The following is a 21831-nucleotide window of genomic DNA, read 5'->3' as shown; positions in this document are numbered from 1 at the left end:
TTTGGGGTTTTAGGCTGGGTTTCTGTACAGCACTTTGAGATATCAGCTGATGTACGAAGGGCTATATAAATAAATTTGATTTGAAGTGAGTGCTCTACACTGTAGCTTTACATGTTCCGTTCTAGCTGTTTTAGGAGAGGGACTAAGAGAATATTGAGTTTTGATTGGCTCAAAATAAACTGCTGTCAACTTAAACATATCAACAGCAATATAGTATAATATGATTGGTTATTGGAATCTCACAAGTAAGATAAGTATTCAACATTAGTTGACTTGCGTTACAAATGACTTCAACCATACTTTTTCTTTCGATTCCTTAATCAATTCCTTGATAGATTTTTCCAGCTTTCTTCATGCTCATCTCTTGCAGTTTCACTCTGAAAAGCAGTCTCACTGTCATGTTTGCTCAAGAACTCCCACAGAATGTTCAGGACCTCATGGAAATTGGTATGTTTTATATGCCCATTCATGACATCAAGGATGTTATGGAAAATACTGGCCTCTACACGTATATCGAAGTATCGCAATCCTGCTTTCAGCTTGTTCTCCAAGGTCCAAGCCTGACACTGTATAAGTGGTCCACCATACAGAGTTAGGCCCTCGTGAGTTCCGGGGATAGTGAGAACTTGAAGGAGTTTGTCATCAAGTATATATGCCACGATGAACCACAAGCAGTTGTGAAAATCCTGAAAGGGAAGAGACAGAAAATCACATTTCTATCAACCGACATTAATATCATGATGATGTCATTTTATTTTATATGGCTAACTCCATGTGGAAAAAGAAAAGTATGCAAGTAGGTAATTCTGACTTACAAAGAGAGAAGATATAGGCATAGAGGGAAACCCATGGTTGTGGTATTTCCAAAAAAGACAGGCTGGGAAAGGAAAGAGTGGATATGGTGTTGTGGATATTCTTACTAAGGGACACTCAAAGTCAATCTTAAATTAATCATAATCAGAGGTTCCAACAAACTTGATGCACCTCTGTCTGTCAGGAGCTCTAACGTGGCAGTCCCGTTTAGTTCTCTTTTATAAACTGGGTGGTTGGAGCCCTGAATTCTGATTGTCTGACAGCCATGTAAGACCATATACTACGTACTGTTGAAGTCAGAAGTTTACATACACTTAGGTTGGAGTCATTAAAACTCATTTTTCAACCACTCCACAAATGTATTGTTAACAAACTATAGTTTTGGCAAGTCGATTAGGACATCTACTTTGTGCGACTAATTTTTCCAACAATTGTTTACAGACAGATTATTTCACTTATAATTGTAACGGCGTTCTTCGTTTGTCAAAAGAGAGTCGGACCGAAATGCAGCGTGGTGGTTACTCATGTCTTTAATAAAGAAAGCGATACATGAAATAACTATTACAAAAAAACGAAACAACAAACGGACCGTGAAACCTAATACAGCCTATCTGGTGAAACTACACAGAGACAGGAACAATCACCCACGAAATACAAAGCGAAACCAGGCTACCTAAATACGGTTCCCAATCAGAGACAACAAGAATCACCTGACTCTGATTGAGAACCGCCTCAGGCAGCCAAGCCCATACAACACCCCTACTCAGCCGCAATCCCAATAATACAAAATCCCCAATACGAAATACAACAACATAAACCCATGTCACACCCTGGCCTGACCAAATAATTAAAGAAAACACAAAATACAATGACCAAGGCGTGACAATAATTCACTGCACCACAATTCCAGTGGGTCAGAAGTTTACATACACTAAGTTGGATGTGCCTTTAAACAGCTTGGAAAATTCCCCAAAATTATGTCATGGCTTTAGAAGCTTCTGATAGGCTAGTTGACATCATTTGAGTCAATTGGAGGTGTACCTGTGTATGTATTTCAAGTCCTACTTTCAAACTCCGTGTCTCTTTGCTTGACATCATGGGAAAATCAAAAGAAATCAGCCAAGACTTCAGGAGAAAAACAATTGTAGATCTCCACAAGTCTGGTTCATCCATGTGATCAATTTCCAAATGCCTGAAGGTACCACGTTCATCTGTACAAACAATAGTACGCAAGTGTAAACACCATGGGACCACGCAAACGTTATACCGCTCAGAAAAGAGACGCGTTCTGTGTCCTAGAGATGAACGTACTTTGGAGTGAAAAGTGCAAATCAATCCCAGAACAGCAGCAAAGGACCTTGTGAAGATGCTGGAGGAAACAGGTACAAAAGTATATATTCACAGTAAAACGAGTCCTATATCGACATAACCTGAAAGGCCGCTGAGCAAAGAAGAACCACTGCTCCAAAACCGCCATAAAAAAGCCAGACTACGGTTTGCAACTCCCGGTTGATATATTATTGAATAGATATTTGAAAAACACCTTGAGGATTGATTATAAAAAACGTTTGCCATGTTTCTGTCAATTCTATCCATAATATGGAATTTTTGCCTGCGTTGTCGTGACCACTATTTCCGGTGGATTCCTAGGCATAAAAGCATCAAACTAACAGAGGTATTTGGATATAAAAAATATCTTTATGGAACATAAGGAACATTTGCTGTCTAACTGGGAGTCTCGTGAGTGAAAACATCCGAAACTCATCAAAGGTAAACGATTAATTTGATTGCTTTTCTGATTTTCATGACCAAGCTTCATGATTCTAAGTGTACATTAACGCTATGCTAGGCCATTGATAAACTTACACAAACGCTTGTATTGCTTTCGCTATAAAGCCTCATTTCAAAATCTGAGACGACAGGGTGATTAACAAATGCCTAAGCTGTGTTTTGCTATATTTCACTTGTGATTTCATGAATATTAATATTTTCTAGTAATATTTTTTGACTGTGCTATTCAGCGTTGCTGATGACAAACATACCGGATCCGGATGGGTAGTTCTAAGAGGTTAAAGCTTGGTCGCAAATGGATTTTCCAAATGGACAATGACACCAAGCATACTTAGTATGCAAGTATAAACACCATGGGACCATGCAGCCATCATACCGCTCAGGAAGGAGACGCATTCTGTCTCCTAGAGATGAACGTACTTTGGTACAAAAAGTGCAAATCAATCCCAGAACAACAGCAAAGGACCTTGTGAAGATGCTGGAGGAAACAGGTACAAAAGTCTCTATATCCACAGTAAAACGAGTCCTATATCGACAACCTGAAAGGCCACTCAGCAAGGAAGAAGCCACTGCTCCAAAACCGCCATAAAAAATCCAAACTACGGTTTGCAACTGCACATGGGGACAAAGATTGTACCTTTTGGAGAAATATCCTCTGGTCTGATGCAACACAACTAAAACTGTTTGGCCATAATGACCATCGTTGTTATGTTTGGAGGGAAAATGGGGAGGCTTGCAAACCAAAGAACACCATCCCAACCGTGAATAACGGGGGTGGCAGCATCATGTTGTGGGGGTGATTTTCTGCAGGAGGGATTGGTGCACTTCACAAACTAGGTGGCATCATGAGGGAGGGAAATTATGTGTATATATTGAAACATCCCAAGACATCAGTCAGAAAGTTAAAGCTTGGTCGCAAATGTGTCTTCCAAATGGACAATGAACCCAAGCATACTTCCAAAGTTGTGGCAAAATGGCTTAAGGACAACAAAGTCAAGGTATTGGAGTGGCCATCACAAAGCCCTGACCTCAATCCCATAGAAAATTGGTGGGCGGAACTGAAAAAGCATGTGCGAACAAGGAGGCCTACGAGCAAGTACGAGCAAGAACTCAGTGTGCGAGCAAGGACTCAGTTACACCAGCTCTGTCAGGAGGAATGGGCCAAAATTCACCCAACTTATTGTGGGACTCTTGTGGAAGGTTACTCAAAACATTTGACCTATGTTAAACTTTTTAAAGGCAATGCTACCAAATACAAATTGAGTGTATGTACACATCTGACCCACTGGGAACGTGATGAAAGAAGTTTAAAGCTGAAATAAATCATTCTCTCTACTATTATTCTGACATTTCACATTCTTAAAATAAAAAGTGGTGATCCTAACTGACCTAAGACAGGGAATTTTTACTAGGATTGAATGTCAGGAATTGTGAAAAACTGAGTTTAAATGTATTTGGCTAAGATGTATGTAAACTTCCGACCTTAACTGTATATGACAAAACATTTAGTTTCACTGCTCTAATTACGTTGGTAGCCAGTTTATAATAGCAATAAGGCTCTTCGGGGGTTTGTGATACATGACCATTATACCACGGCTACAGGCTGTGTCCAGGCACTCTGCGTTGCGTAGTGCCCAATAATAGCCCTTAGCCATGGTATATTGGCCATATACAACACCTCCTTGGGCCGTATTGATTAAATATACTGCAGACAACTCATATTTGCATGATTTAGCTTATTCATAATGAATTCATCATTAACGTTTGCTTCATTCATGTGACCAACCAATACTGGGTCATGCATGTGACATACCAATAGGTCACGAGGCTTCTTCTCTCTAAGCTAAGACCTTGAAACTGAGATATCCCTTTCTCTAAACAAGGTTCTGGGTGTTGTTGTGGTAATTGCCTGTATTACTAAATGATTAGAGTTATAAACCACACACAAGTCACAGTTATATTTAAACTTCATCTTTAATTATATGAGCTTCACCATAGCCATTTGACTCTCAGATCAGTTCAGAGTCTATAAATGAATTCTGAGAGTCCCAACATAATGGCAACTGAGATCTTTTATAGCAAAGATACACCCCTCCCCTCTCAACTTACTTTGTGACAGTGTGACTGTTTGAGGTTGTGGGCAGGTGTATTTTATATTGATAACAAGTTCAAACAGGTGCCATTAATACAGGTAACAAGTGGAGGACAGAGGAGCCTCTTAAAGAAGAAGTTACAGGTCTGTGAGAGCCAGAAATCTTGCTTGTTTGTAGGTGACCAAATACTTATTTTCCACCATAATTTGCAAATAAATTCATTAAAAATCCTACAATGTGATTTTCTGGATTTTTTTCCTCATTTTGTCTGTCATAGTTGAAGTGTACCTATGATGAAAATTACAGGCCTCTCTCATCTTTTTAAGTGGGAGAACTTGCACAATTGGTGGCTGACTAAATACTTTTTTGCCCCACTGTATGTAAACGCAGAATTTGTATCTAACTACTTATGTTGACATTATACGTTGTTTTAGATATATTGTTTGAAGCAGCTCTTCTACATACATAATAGAGAGATTTGTTTTAGAAAACATTTTAAACGGAAATGTTACATACATAAGAGGGTGTAAGTGATCCCCTGAGAGACTTGAAATCATTTACATGTCCAGATGAATCACCATCAAAACAAGCAGTATTATGCATTGTAACCTGTAGGTGTCACTGTGGGTTTAGATACAGGTTTCTGAAAGGCCCTATGCTATTTTATTAAACGTATTGATGGGAAAAAACTACCCTCAGACAGATCTCAGCACAGATGGGTTAATTTTAAAGTAACTATCAGATTTATATATTTCAACTGCAACATGGAACAGTTGGTCTTTCCTAGTTAAACATGCAGTTGATATACAAAATACCACATAGTAGAGAATTGTTTTACTGTTTGAAGGGAGCATTTGATTTTGTATTTATTGTTGTAAGGTTTTAGATGGGATTCTTCTTTACTAAGGTTAATTGGACAATAATTGTGTTTTTTAATCTCTTTAATGTTTCTCATTGCATCTCTTCTTCCTTGGTTATTCCAGTAAGGCTCTTTGGGCTACCCTGGGGGTTGAGGCCCAGGTTCTGCTCTTTCAGGTTCTGCTGGTTAAGCCTCTACTGGTTCGGCCTCTGCTGGTTCAGTGTCTACTGGTTCTGGCTCTGCTGGTTCAGGCTCTGCTGGCTCGTGCTCTTCTGGTTCAGTCTCTGCTGGTTCAGGCTCTGCTGGCTCAGTCTCTGCTGGCTCTGGCTCGACTGGTTCAGGCTCTGCTGGTTCAGGCTCTTCTGCTGGTTCTTCTGCAAGTTGGGGCTCTGCTGGTTCAGGATCTACTGGTTTAGGCTCTGCTGGTTCAGCCTCTGCTGGCTCTACTGGTTCAGGATCTACTGGTTCAGGCTCTGCTGGCTCTACTGGTTCAGGCTCTAGCTCTACTGGTTCAGGCTCTGCGGGTTCAGGCTCTACTGGTTCTGGTTCTACTGGTTCAGGGTCTACTGGCTCAGGTCCTGCTGGCTCAGATTCTGCTGGTTCAGGCTTGGCTGGTTCAGCTTCTGCTGGCTCTGGCTCTGCTGGTTCAGGCTCTGCTAGTTTAGGCTCTTCTAATGGCTGAACCTCTGCTGGTTCAGCCTCTGCTGGCTCTGGCTCTGCTGGTTCAGGCTCTGCTGGTTCAGGCTCTTCTAATGGCTGAACCTCTGCTGGTTCAGCCTCTGCTGGCTCTGGCTCTGCTGGTTCAGGCTCTGCTGGTTCAGGCTCTGCTGGTTCAGGCTCTTCTGCTGGCTGAGGCTCTGCTGGTTCAGGTTCTGCTGGTTCAGCCTCTGCTGGCTCTGACTCTACTGGTTCAGGCTCTGCTGGTTCAGGCTGTACTGGTTCAGGCTCTTCGGCTGTCTGAGGCTTTGCAGGTTCCCGCTCTAATGGTTCAGGCTGTTCTGGTTGTTCAGATGAACCACTTCCTGGATTTCTGTTTATCTCAATGATGTTATGGATGAGGTCTGGACTGGGGAAGTCCATGCTGATTACCCCCAAGCAGTCTGGTTTGTTAGAGCCTGTCTGTAGTTCAACTATGAGCTTATTGAGCTGACCATTAACCACTTTGGCCACAGTTTTAGGGCCTTTGAAAATGGCTGTGGCGGAGGAATCGGTCAGTGCCAATGTATGACCACAATTCTCTTCAGCTTCTTTCAGATGTTTTGTGATCTTCTTCATCTTGTTTTCAATGTCTTTGAATGTGTCGTCGCCTGTGACAAAAGTGTCATGGTTAAGTGTTCCAACATTGAAATTGGTACTCTGCACGAAGATGATCTTCCCCTTTGCTTCTTGCATTTTAGGGACAAATGTCTTTGTCCATACTCTACCTTCAGAATTCTCAATCAATGTTTTGATACATTTTCCAGCTTTTTTCATGCTTATTCCTTGCAGTGTCACTCTCAAAAGCACAGACTCACTTCCATGTTTGTCCAAGAACTCCCATAGAATGTTCAGCACCTCATGGAACTTGGTGTGTACTAAATGCCCATCCATGACATCAAGGATGTTGTGGAACATACTGGCCTCTACACGTATATCAAAGTACCGCAATCCTGCTTTCAGCTGGTTCTCCAAGGTCCAAGCCTGACACTGTATAAGTGGTCCACCGTACAGAGTTAGGCTCTCATGAGTTCCGGGGATAGTAACAGCTGAAAGGAGTTTGTCATCAGGTATAGACTCCATCCACTTTTCCTGATAAGAGTTTTCATTAAGTGTTGAGTCATCACTAAAACCTGTATGTTCAGGCTCTGCTGGTGCAGGCTCTACTGATTCAGGATCTTCTGAGTGCTCAGATGAACCACTCCCTGGTTTTCCATTGACCTCAATGATGTTATGGATGAGGTCTGGACTGGGGAAGTCCATGCTGATTACCCCCAAGCAGTCTGGTTTGTTAGAGCCTGTCTGTAGTTCAACTATGAGCTTATTGAGCTGACCATTAACCATTGTGGCCACAGTTTTAGGGCCTTTGAAAATGGCTGTGGCGGAGGAATCGGTCAGTGCCAATGCATGACCACAATTCTCTTCAGCTTCTTTTAGGTGTTTTGTGATCTTCTTCATCTTGTTTTCAATGTCTTTGAATGTGTCGTCGCCTGTGACAAAAGTGTCATGGTTAAGTGTTCCAACATTGAAATTGGTACTCTGCACGAAGATGACCTTCCCCCTTGCTTCTTGCATTTTGGGGACAAGTGTCTTTGTCCATACTCTACCTTCAGAATTCTCAATAAATGTTTTGATACATTTTCCAGCTTTTTTCATGCTTATTCCTTGCAGTGTCACTCTCAAAAGCACAGACTCACTTCCATGTTTGTCCAAGAACTCCCATAGAATGTTCAGCACCTCATGGAACTTGGTGTGTACTAAATGCCCATCCATGACATCAAGGATGTTGTGGAACATACTGGCCTCTACACGTATATCAAAGTACCGCAATCCTGCTTTCAGTTGGTTCTCCAAGGTCCAAGCCTGACACTGTATAAGTGGTCCACCGTACAGAGTTAGGCTCTCATGAGTTCCGGGGATAGTAACAGCTGAAAGGAGTTTGTCATCAGGTATAGACTCCATCCACTTTTCCTTATAAGAGTTTTCATTAAGTGTTGAGTCGTCACTAAAACCTGAACCACAAGCAGTTGTGAAAATCCTAGAAGGGAAGAGACATAACATCACATTTCTGTCAACCTACATTAACTAAATGATCATGTAATTTTGCTTTCTTTGAATAACTCCAGTACCATGTGGCAAACGAGCCTAATGCAAGCAAATAATTCTTTACTTACAAAGAGAGAAGACATAGGCATAGAGGGAAGCCCATGGTTGTAGTATTTCCAATGAAGCCAATCTGGGAATGAAAAGAGCGTATGCACTTGTCCCATGAACTGTATAGTAATGACGCACACAAGACAAAAAGTGAACTTACAAAGCTTTTAATAACAATATCCCATGTTAAAATCCAAGCTGTATCCTATTCAAAAGCTATGTTACAAATACTGCTCAGTAATTTTCAATCAGCCAATTAGTGCATGATATATACTGAGTGTACAAAACTTTAGGAACATCTTCCTAATATTGAGTTGCACACGCTTTTGCCCTCAGAACAGCCTCAATTCATCAGGACATTGACTACAAGGTGTCAAGTGTTCCACAGGGATCATGTTGACTCCAATGCTTCCCAAAGTTGTGTCAAGTTGAACCATTCTTGACACACATGGGAAACTGTTGAGCGTGAAAACCCCAGCAGCGTTGCAGTTCTTGACACACTCAAACCGGGGCGCCTGGCACCTACTACCTTACCCTGTTCAAAGGCACTTAAATATTTGGTCTTGCCCATTTACCTTGTGAATGGCACACATACATATTCCATTTCTCAATTGTCTCAGGTTAAAGAAGGATTTTTATTCCTTGTCTCCTCCCCTTCATCTACATTGAATGAAGTGGATTTAACAGGTGACATCAACAAGGGAACATAGCTTTCACCTAGATACACCTAATGTTTTGTACACTCAGTGTATATATATTATAATTTTTTTGTCCATGATATTTTCTTACCTCTACTGGTGTTTAAGAGTCTTCTAATCCCCCAGTTTGTATCAAAGGATGACAATGATCCTGTTCGTGGAACTGTCTATTGGATAACTGACTGTAAGACTATTAGGACTACACCCACACTGCTCTGTGGCTCACAAATGTACATAAAAGACATTAGGAATTTGCATCTTTCACTGTACCTGTCCTGCCCTAAGTCACACACTAATACATCTCATGATACTGTATTGCAATAAGTTAATATCGATTCCAAGGAATGCATAAAAGATGACGATGAGAGAGTTGTGGGACAATATGGTCTTGGAATGGTTCCTTTTAGCAATACAGAAACAGGATGAGTAGACACAATAATTAAACTGTAATGTTTGAGTACTGATCTCCCCTTTGATGATCATGGAAATACGGGCCAGTCATGAATGGGAGTATTTTCATATTGTAACACAGCCATCAGTGGCATGAAAGAAGCTATTCATTGCCATGTTTGATTTCAGGTTATACAACTTGTCAGGTAATTCTTATGACTCCTCAACAACAGGTACCAACCATGCTTGCATTTAACTTTTATTTTATATTTTGAATAGTCACTATTTATATGAAACAGTTTTTTTTTTAGGTTTGGCTTGATCATCCCCGACCAGATATGATGAGATGTCCTATCAAAAAAGTATCTCAGTGGACAAATTTGTTTCAAAGGGCATCAGTGGCGACCCATCATTCAGGGCAGGTGGGGCACCTGTTTTTTGGGGGAGGGGGCTTTCCTGTTTTGCATGTTATTTTGACATTAATACATGTCACATATCAGTTTGCAAATAATGTAAAAAGATATATATCATTGAGGTAATAAAGCTGCATACAAACATGGTCTCTTTTTTGTTTTCTTGAGTAAGGGAGCTCCAAATTGCAGGTGTTTCAGCCGAGCTCAGTGCTTTCTGTGGTGGTGCGGCAAGCTAGCAGAAAATCCGGAGCGTTGGGCCGTGATTGGCTCAGTGTTCTGTCACTCATGGGGACACAAATGTCACTGCCAAGTCTAAGCGTAGACTTAGAAAATTCTAGCCACTTGGATGCTGCCACAGAGTTACATTACTTCTAATGTGGCCCATCCAAGAATGCTCAAGGATAAAATGATGTCAAATCACATTATCTACAGTAGCTTTGATTGGACTGATCATGTCAACATCATATTTTCAAAATCTTAGCTTGCAGTCATCATCATGAATCCAGTCGACAATCTACTGGCAAATCCTTTTTAATCCCTGTCATTTGAAGAAAAATAAGGAAGTGAAATTATTGATAAAACGTATCGGTGCTCATCGGCCATTGGACATAAACATTACACAACAAGTGGGAAATTGCAAATTCAACAATGAGTGGTTTGGAAGGAATCAGTGGCTAAATGTGAGTTCAAGACAACAAGGAACTCGGGGGAAAACGAGCTATGACTGGGAAAATACGTTTTGAACTTTCATCCAACTCGGAATTATAAATCAGGTACTTAGGCCCATCTCTAGAGCTACGGCCTGAAGATCACTGACGTCATCATGATTCTACCTTTTTTAATTTATTTTTTGAGTTCCCTGTTGTCTTGAAAGCACCATAAATCCAGAGAATGCCAGACTTTGATGACAAAGTTTGATAACAAAATTTGCCCACGAAGGACCTCCGCGCCACCTTCCTGTTCAAGTAAGTATAGCACAACAAGGTGAGTCCAAAAATGTCTTGTATGCTGCTGCATAAATTATGTGATATGCCAGGGAGATATGCATACTGTAGCTAAGAAAGTAATACTAAGTGTATGTTGTGTAGCAAGCTGTTAGTAGCCCATGTGCCTCACCACACAATCAACCTGATTGTAAGAGATGCTCTGAAGGGGATGAAGCCCAAAGTGAAAGCAGCTGTGGAATACTTCCACAGGAGCACAGTAGGTGTTGAAAAACTAAAGTCTACACAACGCCAGATGGGGATGCCTGAGCTGAGGCCTAAACAAGACTGCACTACAATGTGGAATTCAACATTGTATATGTTGAAGCGGTTTCTTGAGTCAAAGGATGCCATCATCTCTACCCTGGCCATTGTCAATGCACCTGTTGATGCTCTGACCCAAGAGGAATGGGAGGTGGTGGAAGAGGTGTGCGAGTCCTGGAACCCTTTGAGCAGGTCACTGTGGAGATCAGTGGAGAGAGGTACAGTAAGCAGTTATTCCTACATCATTATTTAATCTAGTATTATATATGTATATGAGCAGTAGATGAGAATGTAGTATCAGTAGACAAAAAATGAACCTGAACTAATAAGTTACTATTCTCTCTTTTCAGCTATGTGACAGCCTCAAAAGTGATACTCCTGTGTAAGGGTCTGCAGCGAATCACAGCCAGCCGCCAGAGAGAAGCAAATGTAACCACAGGACAGAGTTGACACCCTATGTTCATCAATGGACAGAAAGTTCCAAAGAATGGAATATAATCACGTGCTATCAGAAACCGCTGCACTTGACCCCAGGTTTAAGAAGTTAGCCTTCAGTGATGCCAGAGCGATTGATGAGGCTCTTCAAAGAATAACCTTAGCAGCAGGGAGGGACAGCCCCAGAAGTCAGCTGACTCAGGCACCAGGGCAACAGGGCAACAGGAAGAAGAGGGAGCAGATGGAGCAGAAGCACCAGCAGTAGTGCCACAAACGTCTGCTGTTTGGATGCTGTTTGACAACAGAGCAACTGGGGATGCAGTACGAAGGAATCTCTCAGCAGATGCCATAACGGAGGCCCGATCCTATTTGGAGGAGCCCCATATCCTCTGAGCTGGTGGAAGAACAAGGCCTCTGTCTACCCACGGCTTACTAAAGTCATGACAGGGAGACTCTGCATAGTGGCCACATCCGTTCCCTCTGAGATGGTTTTCTCGAAAACAGGACAAATAATTATTGAAAGAAGAAACTGTATCAGCCCCTCGAAAGTGAGGCAGCTTGCAATTCTGGATGCAAATCTCTCATAAAAGCAAAATATGGTCAGCATCGCTGTGTGCTGCTGGATATAACATGGCAATAAAGAAGAGAGAGAGAATAGGGACCAGTTTACTGTTTTAAGTGGGATGCTGCAGTTTTGCACATTGTTATTTATCTTTCTTTGATATGGTGCAATATTGTATTATTATGTTGTTCAGATTGTATTCATTTTGAATTGTTACATTTATATACACTTTGTTTATATACATTAAAAAAGTTGTACTTTAAATGCACATGTGTAATAGCATCCTTATTTTTTACATTTATTTACATTTGTGGGATGCTGCAGTTTTGAAATGTTTTATTCATTTCCCTTTGATATGGTGCAATATTCTATTATGCTGTTCAGATTTATATTCGTTTTGAATGGTTAGATTTATATGCACTTCGTTTATATACTGTAACGACCCTGGGTTTATAACCGTGGATATCGACTCTGCCGCTCGAGTATGCTGTTATGGGACAGTCGATTGAGCGCTGGACTTCAGGCTAGAAGATCGAGGGTTCGAGACCTGCTCCCTGCTTGTTTCATTGCAATACATTTAAAAAATTCTACTTTAAATGCAAATGTTTAATAGCATTACTTTTCATAACAAACCATTGCATTTTTAAATACATTGTGGTTAAGGTAGAGTATGATTTAATTTAATAATTTAATTCGAATTGTTTTAACACCAATCATAGTCAAACTATCGCAAACTGTTTGAAAGAGCCGTTTGGAAGCCAAAACAGTCGGCTCTTTTTGGTGAGCTGAGCCGAACGAGCCGGCTCACTGAAAAGAGCCGGAATGCCCATCACGACTGGAAAGACAGAGGTTGGTCTATGATGTGGTTAAATTTGTCTGATTGGTTGTGTTCCGCTGTGCCACGCGACTTTGAGCGAATCAACTAGCCATCTGTCCTGCGCAACTGTTGCACTTGTCCACTTTGTGATTGAAGAGCGGAGCAGAGGTTGAAGAAACCATCGACTAACTTTTACCTGGACTAGGCTAATTTAAACGGTCTATTTGAGCCTTTTGACATTATGCATTTACTACAAGGTTAGCAGATTAAGGTAGTTATCCACAGTCTCAGTACAGCACGGTCCACCAATACAGCAAGTGAGCTAACTAGCTTGCTAGCTAATCCTCTGGTTCTACAAGATGTCTATGAGAACACTTCCTCTAGTTTTTATTAACCTCGGCGGAGAAATGCTCTATATTCTGGACCAACGTCTTCAAACTCAGAATACCGCCGATGATAATACACAGAAAGGTAGTCTGAAACTAGATTATCATAGCTAGCTACTGAAGGCATGTTAGCTGCGCACACAATAGGCTCCCAATTAATCCTAACCCTTTCTAATTAGCCTAACTAGTTAGATGACTAACCTCAGTCCCACATGAATAGGGGAAACCTATTCATCTGGGCCAGGGGTAGACAGCCCTGGTCCTGGAGTGCCACTTCATGTTTTGATTTAACCAACCTGGAAGACCAGGTGTTGAATTCAGACAGTCCATTGAACTGAACAATGAGCTCAGTTGGTCAGGTGTGGTGCCTAGTTGAAACTAAATCCTGCAGCACTCCAGGAACAGGGTTGCCTACCCCTGATCTGGGCAATTCTATGGTAACGGAGTGATGCTGACTCAGATTTTTTGCTTTAAAATGTATGTCAAACAAAAACCAATGATTGCAAAGTTAAACAAACAATAAAGCACTATGCACAATGACTACTGTTAACAATTTCAACAGAATCTTTTACAAAAACACAGTTGAAGAACAGTGCAGATGTAAAGTTTGGTAACAGAATGACTTTTTGTTCTGTCATCTTGTTACCAAACTTTGCATCTGCACAGTTCAAGTTTTTAAAAAAAGTCTCAGCATCACTCTGTTAGTTTGCAAATCTTTAAATGTATGAGTTAATTTGCAAGTATCTTTGGTGTAGTAGCAGTTTGAATTTAACCCCCCCCCTCAACATATTATATTTTTGCCCTCATTAACATATTTATTTCCCTAAACATGACTTTATTGCAGGTGTATGGTCAGATGACGACAGAAAAAGAGGTATTTTCCTAGCCAGTCACATCCCTCTCCCCATGTATCCTAGCTATAGCCTGTATTCTGTACTACTGCACTATTCGTCAGTGTAGCCCTAGGTCCAATACATGAGTGAAAAAGCTTGTTATACAAGACAGCACTGCAATTCTATGATGTTCAACAATCTTATATATTGGGCATGTGTTGAATTTATCAAATTAATTATCAAATTTATCACATTTTTGGGATTCTTTTCTGTACCTCCATTTTATCACCTTTATTTTGTATCACCTAAAATGCATTCATAACCAAATTGACTTTTTTAACATTTTTGTTTTGTTCAAGTCCTTAATAAATTAACTGTTTCTGTCTGTCCTATCATGTCTATAGTTATGAATGACATCATAGCCACCATGTTCAGTAAGGCCTTCATGGAGGAACTGCTGAAGCCTCAGGACCTCTACAGTAATAGGGCTCTGAGAACAGTGCTAACACGACTAGCCCATGCCTCCATCATGAGGCTCAACCCTGCCAGCATGGATAGGGTAGGCAACATACAGTAGACTAGAGGCCCTAATTCAAATAATCCAAGTTTAGAAATTACTTGATAATTTAAAGCCTCCATTGTAGTCTGTTTACTGTAAATCATCACTGTATAGCTAATAAATCACTTTATTTCATGAAAATAACTCAAAATATATTTTTTTGCCAGTGAATTTACATACACAGCCCTGATTGGTGGATTGAATCAACCCTACCCGCTTACCCCTTCAAAGTAGGAGGATACATATGCAAATAAAATATGACTGGTCATTGGTCAGAATAATCAGATCAGATTGTGACGTCATGCTATGGGCCAAAAACTCCATCCCACCTGAGCAGACTGAAATTATTTTCAAAAAGGTCTTGCACTAAAAGGCATTATCATCATTTTCACAATTTCAGAGTGTGACATCAACCTCATAGGGTGAAGACTAAAACAAAAGGGGAAATACGTTTTTGACTGCACTGCCACTTTCAATCTGCCCCTTTTAAATCAGCTGTGTAGTGCTGGGGGAAAAACTAAAGCTGTGTTCGAATACCCATACTAACATACTGTGTACTATACTTAATGAGTATATACTACATTAGTTTATTTTAGTATACTGTAAACGAACGGTATCATTTCAGTTGAGCGTACTAGAGCTCCGCCTGTCTACTGGAAGTTGATACTGTTGCTATGAAACCTCTTGCTAGCTTGTTAGCATAACAGATGACTAGCTAAACATTATGATTTCGGTTGTGTTTGTAAATTCAATCCGGAGTGCCAGAGTGCACTCTGGGCATTCATAAATCTATAGCGAATCTAGAACAGACTCTGTTCATAAATTCGGATCATTCAGAGAGCGCACACTGGAAGCTCTGGCCGAGGGTTGATCTGAGCGTTCAACGAAAGTCAAGCACCCAAGCTAACTGGCTAACATTGGCTTGCTACTTCCAGACACAAATGAGACTGAGAACACCTCACTCTGACTATTTTACTCACCCTAGCAGAGCTGGTTAGGCTGTTTTCATATTGTCTAGAGCGTAACTATGCTGCTGGCAACAATTTTTTTGCCGACGTTTACTAACACCGGCCATATTCACCGGGTGTTGAGTGTTCGTAAATTCATCAGTTATTCTGGGCGAGAGTGCTCTGAAATCGGAGTAGAATGATGTGAATAATCAAGTCAATAAACGTTGGGTAGTTAGTTAGATAGCAGATAGCTAATAATACTGCCTGGCAAGTTGGGCGTATTTGTAGCCAACTAACGTTAGGTAGCTAACATTAGCAAACATATCGGTACCTACTGCTGTAAAGCTATGCGGTTTGTAAGGATAGTGTAGCTAACAAATTGTCAGCGAACACAACGTGTATTGTAACTTATTTGAAAAGTCAATACTTTTTTACATTGCTCAACATTTAACATTTTTCATAGTTGGTTAAAGCAATGAATTTGTATCCGCTTTTGTAGGACTTCGGCTGCATATTTTCTGCCATTTTCTTCAAATCTGAAAACGTGACGCCATGCCCATTTTTAGAAGAATTGCATTATGGGCCATAAAAGCACGGCAATAGTGTCCACTGCATGTATACTTCGAATTTTGGCGAATTTAGTACGACATCCAGGAACTTTTGGCATACTAACTATATCCATACTATGACCAATAAGCATACTTAACTCAGCAAAAAAAGAAACGTCCTCTCACTGTCAACTGCGTTTATTTTCAGCAAACTTGACGTGTAAATATTTGTATGAATATAACAAGATTCAACAACTGAGACATAAACTGAACAAGTTCCACAGACATGGAATAATGTGTCCCTGATGAAGGCACCTGCAAGTTCTCTGACATTTCTGGAGGGAATGGCCCTAGCCCTCACCCTCCGATCCAACAGGTCCCAGATGTGCTCATTGGGATTGCGATCCGGGCTCTTCGCTGGCCATGGCTGAACACTGACATTCCTGTCTTGCAGGAAATCACGCACAGAACGAGCAGTATGGCTGGTGGCATTGTCATGCTAGAGGGTCATGTCAGGATGAGCCTGCAGGAAGGGTACCACATGAGGGAGGAGGATGTCTTCCCAGTAACGCGCAGCATTGAGATTGCCTGCAATGACAACAAGCTCAGTCCGATGATGCTGTGACACATCGCCCCAAACCGTCACCCCTGGTGAGACAAAACCGCGACTCGTCAGTGAAGAGCACTTTTGCCAGTCCTGTCTGGCCCAGCGACGGTGGGTTTGTGCCCATAGGCAATGTTGTTGCCGGTGATGACCTGCCTTAAGCCCCCAGTCCAGCCTCTCTTTTTAATGAAAAAAATATATATTATTATTTATTTTTTACCAGGCAAGTCAGTTAAGAACAAATTCTTATTTTTAGTGACAGCCTGGGAACAGTGGGTTAACTGTTCAGGGGCAGAAGGACAGATTTGTACCTTGTCAACTCAGGGGTTTGAACTCGCAACCTTCTGGTTACTAGTCCACCGCTCTAACCACTAGGCTACCCTGCCACCCTCTCAGGCTATTGCAGACAGTCTGAGCACTGATGGGGGGGATTGTGTGTTCCTGGTGTAACTCAGGCAGTTGTTGTTGCCATCCCGTACCTGTCCCGCAGGTGTGATGTTCGGATGTACTGATCCTGTGCAGGTGTTGTTACATGTGGTCTGCCACTGCGAGGACAATCAGCTGTCCGTCCTGTCTCCCTGTAGCGCTGTCTTAATCGTCTCACAGTACGGACATTGCAATTTATTGCCCTGGCCACATCTGCAGTCCTCATGCCTCCTTGCAGCATGCTTAAGGCACTTTCACGCAGATGAGCAGGGACCCTGGGCATCTTTCTTTTGGTGTTTTTCAGAGTCAGTAGAAAGGCCTCTTTAGTTTCCTAAGTTTTCAGAACTGTGACCTTAATTGCCTACCGTCTGGAAGCTGTAGTGTCTTGACGACTGTTCCACAGGTGCATGTTCATTAATTGTTAATGGTTCATTGAACAAGCATGGGAAACAGTGTTTAAACCCTTTACAATGAAGATCTGTGAAGTTAATTGGATTTTTTCTAATTATCTTTGAAAGACAGGGTCCTGAAAAAGGAATGTTTATTTTTTTGCTGGGTTTATATACTCAATTCATGTCACTAATAGTGAGGTTAGTATGAGTATTCGAACACAGCTTAAATGTGAAACACTGCGGCCTATCCCTTTTACTCTCGACCACTAGGCCCGTCAACAGGCCCCTTTCAAATATGAGTAGATTAGAAAATACTGGTCATGCCATCTTATATGGCATTCAACGTACCGTAATTTGTGTTTTCTTTTGTCTGCTGTTTTCTGTATAGCTTTATGAATTGATGGTGATGGCTTTCAAATACCAACTCCTGCTGTGTCCACGTCCCAGAGACCTGCTGATTATTTCATACAATCACATAGACGCCATCCGGGAGTTTGTGAGAGACACCCCCAGTGTTCTCAACCAAGTGGACGAGACACACCGAAAGATCATTGAGGTACGGACCTGTCACTGGCACTCTATTCCCTATATAGTGCACTACTTTTGATGAGGGCCCATATGGCATTTTTTTTTTACAAAAAAGTATCATGTTCGAGTGATCTGTGTACATGCTCGCAACAAAAAGCCCTGTAGCAGAGAGCTATACACTGATGTCAGGACCTTGACAAACTTAGCACTGAGTAAGTGTTGACAATGACAACACAAGATTAATGGCTATAGCTATACTCAACAAATATATTATTCCTCTGGCTTATTCTATCTAGCTCTGTTTGTGACATTTTACCTTGCCTCTCAAGCTTGCCAGGTAATCAATCTTCTGACACCTGTGATGATGTAGACAATAGTGTTTCCTAATTTACATGAGCTGCATCTGGAGTCAGATGTGATCTTATTTACTTCTATGTAAACAAAACGGCTTCTGATTCGGAACTGCACACATAACTTTTCATGACATGATTGGGAAATGGGTTTATAGGACTCTGGTCAAAAGTAGTGCAATTTTGTAAGGAATTGGGTGCTATTTGGGACTCAACCTGATTCATTGTGACAGATTACATGCATGCTTTACCTAAACTACAAAAATATCGCCTTCATTTGCTGTCTCGCCCACATCCTGCTTGTAATGCCAAGCTAAGTCTGGTGTACTCTTTTCTACTGTTCCTGTTTGTTAAAGGTGTATACACCCTTGTCTGATGGGGAATTTCAACTCCTCCGACAAACGCTTCTCATATTTCTTCAAGACATGCATGTCAGGGTAAGTCCCTTTTTATCTTTATCGGCTGTTGAAAACTAAATGTTTCTGTATAAAAAAATATGTAATCAATACAAAAAATAGTATTTGGACCGATACTGCTGTTGACAAAAACAAATATGAATGTTGTCTCTGACAGGTATCACTTTTCCTCAAGGATAAAGTGCAGAATCCCAATGGACGCTTTGCTCTCTCGACCACAGGCCCAGTGCCCCATGGGACAGAAGTCCCAGGGTTAATCAGGTAATCTACTTGGCAGTAGCCAATGTGGAGTCGCCAGAAAACGCTAAGATCTGTTTTTCAGGGATATAATATTTTCAACCTAACTTCCATTTCCCCTGAAAAAACTGAAGTGGGAACTCCGCTCAGGCATCTTTCTATACCTGCTACGTTAGGTTAACTTGGCAGTAACGCGACAGAGGTGTTAAACATATTTGAACCGCTAGTTAGCGGATCAACTACCTGGTCTCCATGAGTAGTGACTGAGAGGTCATATAGATATTCATTGTAAAGGCCAAGAGGAATTGTATTGATGGTCATGCTTTGCATGCTACAGTTAGTGGAAGTATTTTGCAAGTCTGTTCCTTTTTTTACTAGTTCCCTTTTAGATGCGTTTCAACCTGAAGACATCAGTGTAACCAATCTGAATTCAGGGTTTCATCTCTGACTTCCTGTTATCACAGGATGTTTAGTAGCAATGGGAAGGAGTGGAAGAGATGGGAGTTCCCCACTGGAGGCAGTTACACCAGCTCCATCCGAGTGGGCTCCTTTGAGCGGTTTGGAGATAGAGTCACCCGAATTGGGACAAATATGTAAGTAACTACCTACTTCACCTGGCATGGAGGCTCGACCATTAAACATCAGAGTCGGAAATCTATATTAGCTGTTTGTTTTAAATCGATATGTATCTGTTGAATTCTAACAGGTACAGAGTGACTCAACCAGAAGAAACTCACACATCCAAGAACTACTCTCAAAAGGTAGAACTCTGAACACACTTCATTCCACTTAAAGTGCCCTCATTTTTGTATCATGCATCTCAACGTAGGGGTGCTGATTTAGGATCAGTTTTGCCTTTTAGATTACATTGAATAAGACTACATGGACAGGTAGGACCTGATCCTAGCACTCCTACTCTGAGAGACTTGATCCATAAACCCCAGGTGTACATGCTTACAAGCACAGTAAAGACTGCCTGCCCTCTTGAGGCACTAGCACTTACTGTACATTTGAGTAATTTAGCAGACACTGTTATCCAGAGCAAATTGCATACATTTTTTCTACTTTTTCATAATGGTCCAACATGGAAATTGAACACATAACCTTAGCGTTGCAAGCGCCAAGCGCCATGCTCTACCAGCTGATCCACATGGGGGGCAGTAAACCCAAGTAAACCAATCTGCAACCGAAATGGCACCCTATTCCCTATATAGTGCCATTTGGGATGCATACCCACTATATATACTTATTGTTCCACAGGCGAACTCTGAACCCAATCCCCTGGCCAAAGAGGAGCTGAACCTGCTGGCTCGACTGCTGGGTGGAATGAAGGTTCAGAACCGAAACACTGAAACAGGGTTCCGGGTCAACCTCTTTGCCACAGACCAAGAGGAAGAGGAGGCGTGAGTTCTCTTTCACTACTCGTGCCTTAGTTCTTTGTTTAACAGTGATTGTGATGCACATTGCAGCATCTTGATCATCTATAATTTGGTTTGATCAGAGCAAGTAATTGGTATGTGTGAAGGAATGATCTTTGTCTTCTACAGTGGAGCATCAGGAGGGAATGGGGATCAGTCATTCCAAGTGATTAATATTCAAGCAACACAGGTATGATGGTATTGAGTGATTTCATAGCAATTACACACCGAATGCGACCTGCCGTTCATCTGGCGTTTGTTCGCCGCAGTGTGTTTTAGGGACCGTCTGACTGCTGACATTTTCAAGCGTTTCTACATGTAGATCGGTTTGCAAATTACGGCTGGTACTCTGTTCAGAGGTGCTAAGTACTCTCGGCAGGCAACCTAGCATCAGACTGACAAACCAAAGATCACCATATCATTGGTGTGTATTCCTGCTCAGCTCTCTTTTACAATCTCCACTAAAACCCATTAATCTCAACAGCATATCTGTATCAAGCAATAGTTGTAGTTCATTATTGTACTGATTATGCATCAAATTAAGTGTTTTTTTCCCCCCTTTTCAGGACGTGCAAGTCAACACAGAACTGGCTCGGATCGCGGGAGAGTTTACCGGGGAGCCTGAACAGACTGAATCACCAGAGGGACCAAGCAACAAGGGGGATGACCTGCTGGCCATGATGGATGAACTTATTGAACTATAATGTTGATTATGATGAGGTTCTGGTGGGTAGAGCTGTAAAATCAGTATTGTAGTTTGGGCAAGATGCCTATTGTAGTTTGGGTGCTTAATGTTACTGTGGTTATCCACTATACTTGAGCTGGTCAATCAATGCTTACATACACAAACTCAACATTACCTCTTAGGCCCGTTTGTTGGACAAAAGTTGAATCACGTATTACTTTAGTCTATCTTTTCATCCCTCTGGTGGTGCTATTTTGGTTTGTAGATTACATCTTAAAACGAGTGCAAAAAGTGAAGTATAAGACTGTAAAAATAAATGAAAAGTATTGTAGATATGAATATATTGTATATTTGTAATGTTGATGATTCTATGAAGAAAATCTTGTGTATATAGAGAATATTTATATATAGTATGTATGAGTTTTATTTTTGTATTCGGTGGCACTTCATATTTTGGTAAATGATCTACCAGTCATTGAATATAAGAAGCAGTTGTCTTCAATAAACCAACACTCAAGCATCTTTTTCCAC

At 41.2% G+C, this 21831-nt stretch overlaps 2 protein-coding genes across 4 annotated transcripts; one reads left to right on the top strand and one right to left on the bottom strand.

The window, feature by feature from the left end:
* Positions 1-1403: 1403 nt before the first annotated feature.
* LOC118371980 (uncharacterized) lies at positions 1404-9360 on the bottom strand. The gene is made up of 3 exons (XM_052470070.1): positions 9196-9360; positions 8427-8488; positions 1404-8290 (listed from the first exon to the last, which is right to left on the bottom strand). Exons 2-3 carry the CDS (start codon positions 8459-8461, stop codon positions 5743-5745), a joined length of 2583 nt encoding a protein of 860 aa, XP_052326030.1. The 5' UTR covers positions 8462-8488; positions 9196-9360; the 3' UTR covers positions 1404-5742.
* A 3637-nt stretch (positions 9361-12997) lies between these two features.
* oscp1a (organic solute carrier partner 1a) lies at positions 12998-21820 on the top strand. 3 transcript variants are annotated; one of them, XM_035757614.2, is made up of 12 exons: positions 12998-13439; positions 14199-14228; positions 14592-14746; positions 18055-18222; positions 18901-18981; positions 19118-19221; positions 19662-19790; positions 19904-19958; positions 20458-20600; positions 20745-20805; positions 20938-21039; positions 21182-21310. In XM_035757614.2, exons 1-11 carry the CDS (start codon positions 13328-13330, stop codon positions 21001-21003), a joined length of 1104 nt encoding a protein of 367 aa, XP_035613507.1. In that variant the 5' UTR covers positions 12998-13327; the 3' UTR covers positions 21004-21039; positions 21182-21310. The 3 variants fall into 3 exon arrangements, with proteins under 3 accessions (XP_035613507.1, XP_035613506.1, XP_035613505.1); XM_035757613.2 differs by having other exon boundaries at positions 20938-21325; XM_035757612.2 differs by lacking the exon at positions 20938-21039 and having other exon boundaries at positions 13008-13439; positions 21182-21820.
* Positions 21821-21831: the final 11 nt, after the last annotated feature.

Source organism: Oncorhynchus keta, chromosome 19 (assembly GCF_023373465.1).
Source record: "Oncorhynchus keta strain PuntledgeMale-10-30-2019 chromosome 19, Oket_V2, whole genome shotgun sequence".
Classification (NCBI taxonomy): domain Eukaryota; kingdom Metazoa; phylum Chordata; class Actinopteri; order Salmoniformes; family Salmonidae; genus Oncorhynchus; species Oncorhynchus keta.
Note: the sequence above shows the minus strand (reverse complement) of the source record. Positions and strands in the feature narration are given on the sequence as shown.

Excerpts from the sequence above, each read along its gene's own strand:
- LOC118371980 (XM_052470070.1), bottom strand. The coding sequence starts at position 8,461 with ATGGGCTTCCCTCTATGCCTATGTCTTCTCTCTTT. Across the intron at positions 8,291-8,426 it reads TGCCTATGTCTTCTCTCTTT|GATTTTCACAACTGCTTGTG; the intron begins GTAAGTAAAGAA and ends CTTCCCTTCTAG.
- oscp1a (XM_035757612.2), top strand. The coding sequence starts at position 13,328 with ATGTCTATGAGAACACTTCCTCTAGTTTTTATTAACCTCGGCGGAGAA. Across the intron at positions 18,223-18,900 it reads CACACCGAAAGATCATTGAG|GTGTATACACCCTTGTCTGA; the intron begins GTACGGACCTGT and ends TGTTTGTTAAAG. Across the intron at positions 18,982-19,117 it reads TTCAAGACATGCATGTCAGG|GTATCACTTTTCCTCAAGGA; the intron begins GTAAGTCCCTTT and ends TGTCTCTGACAG.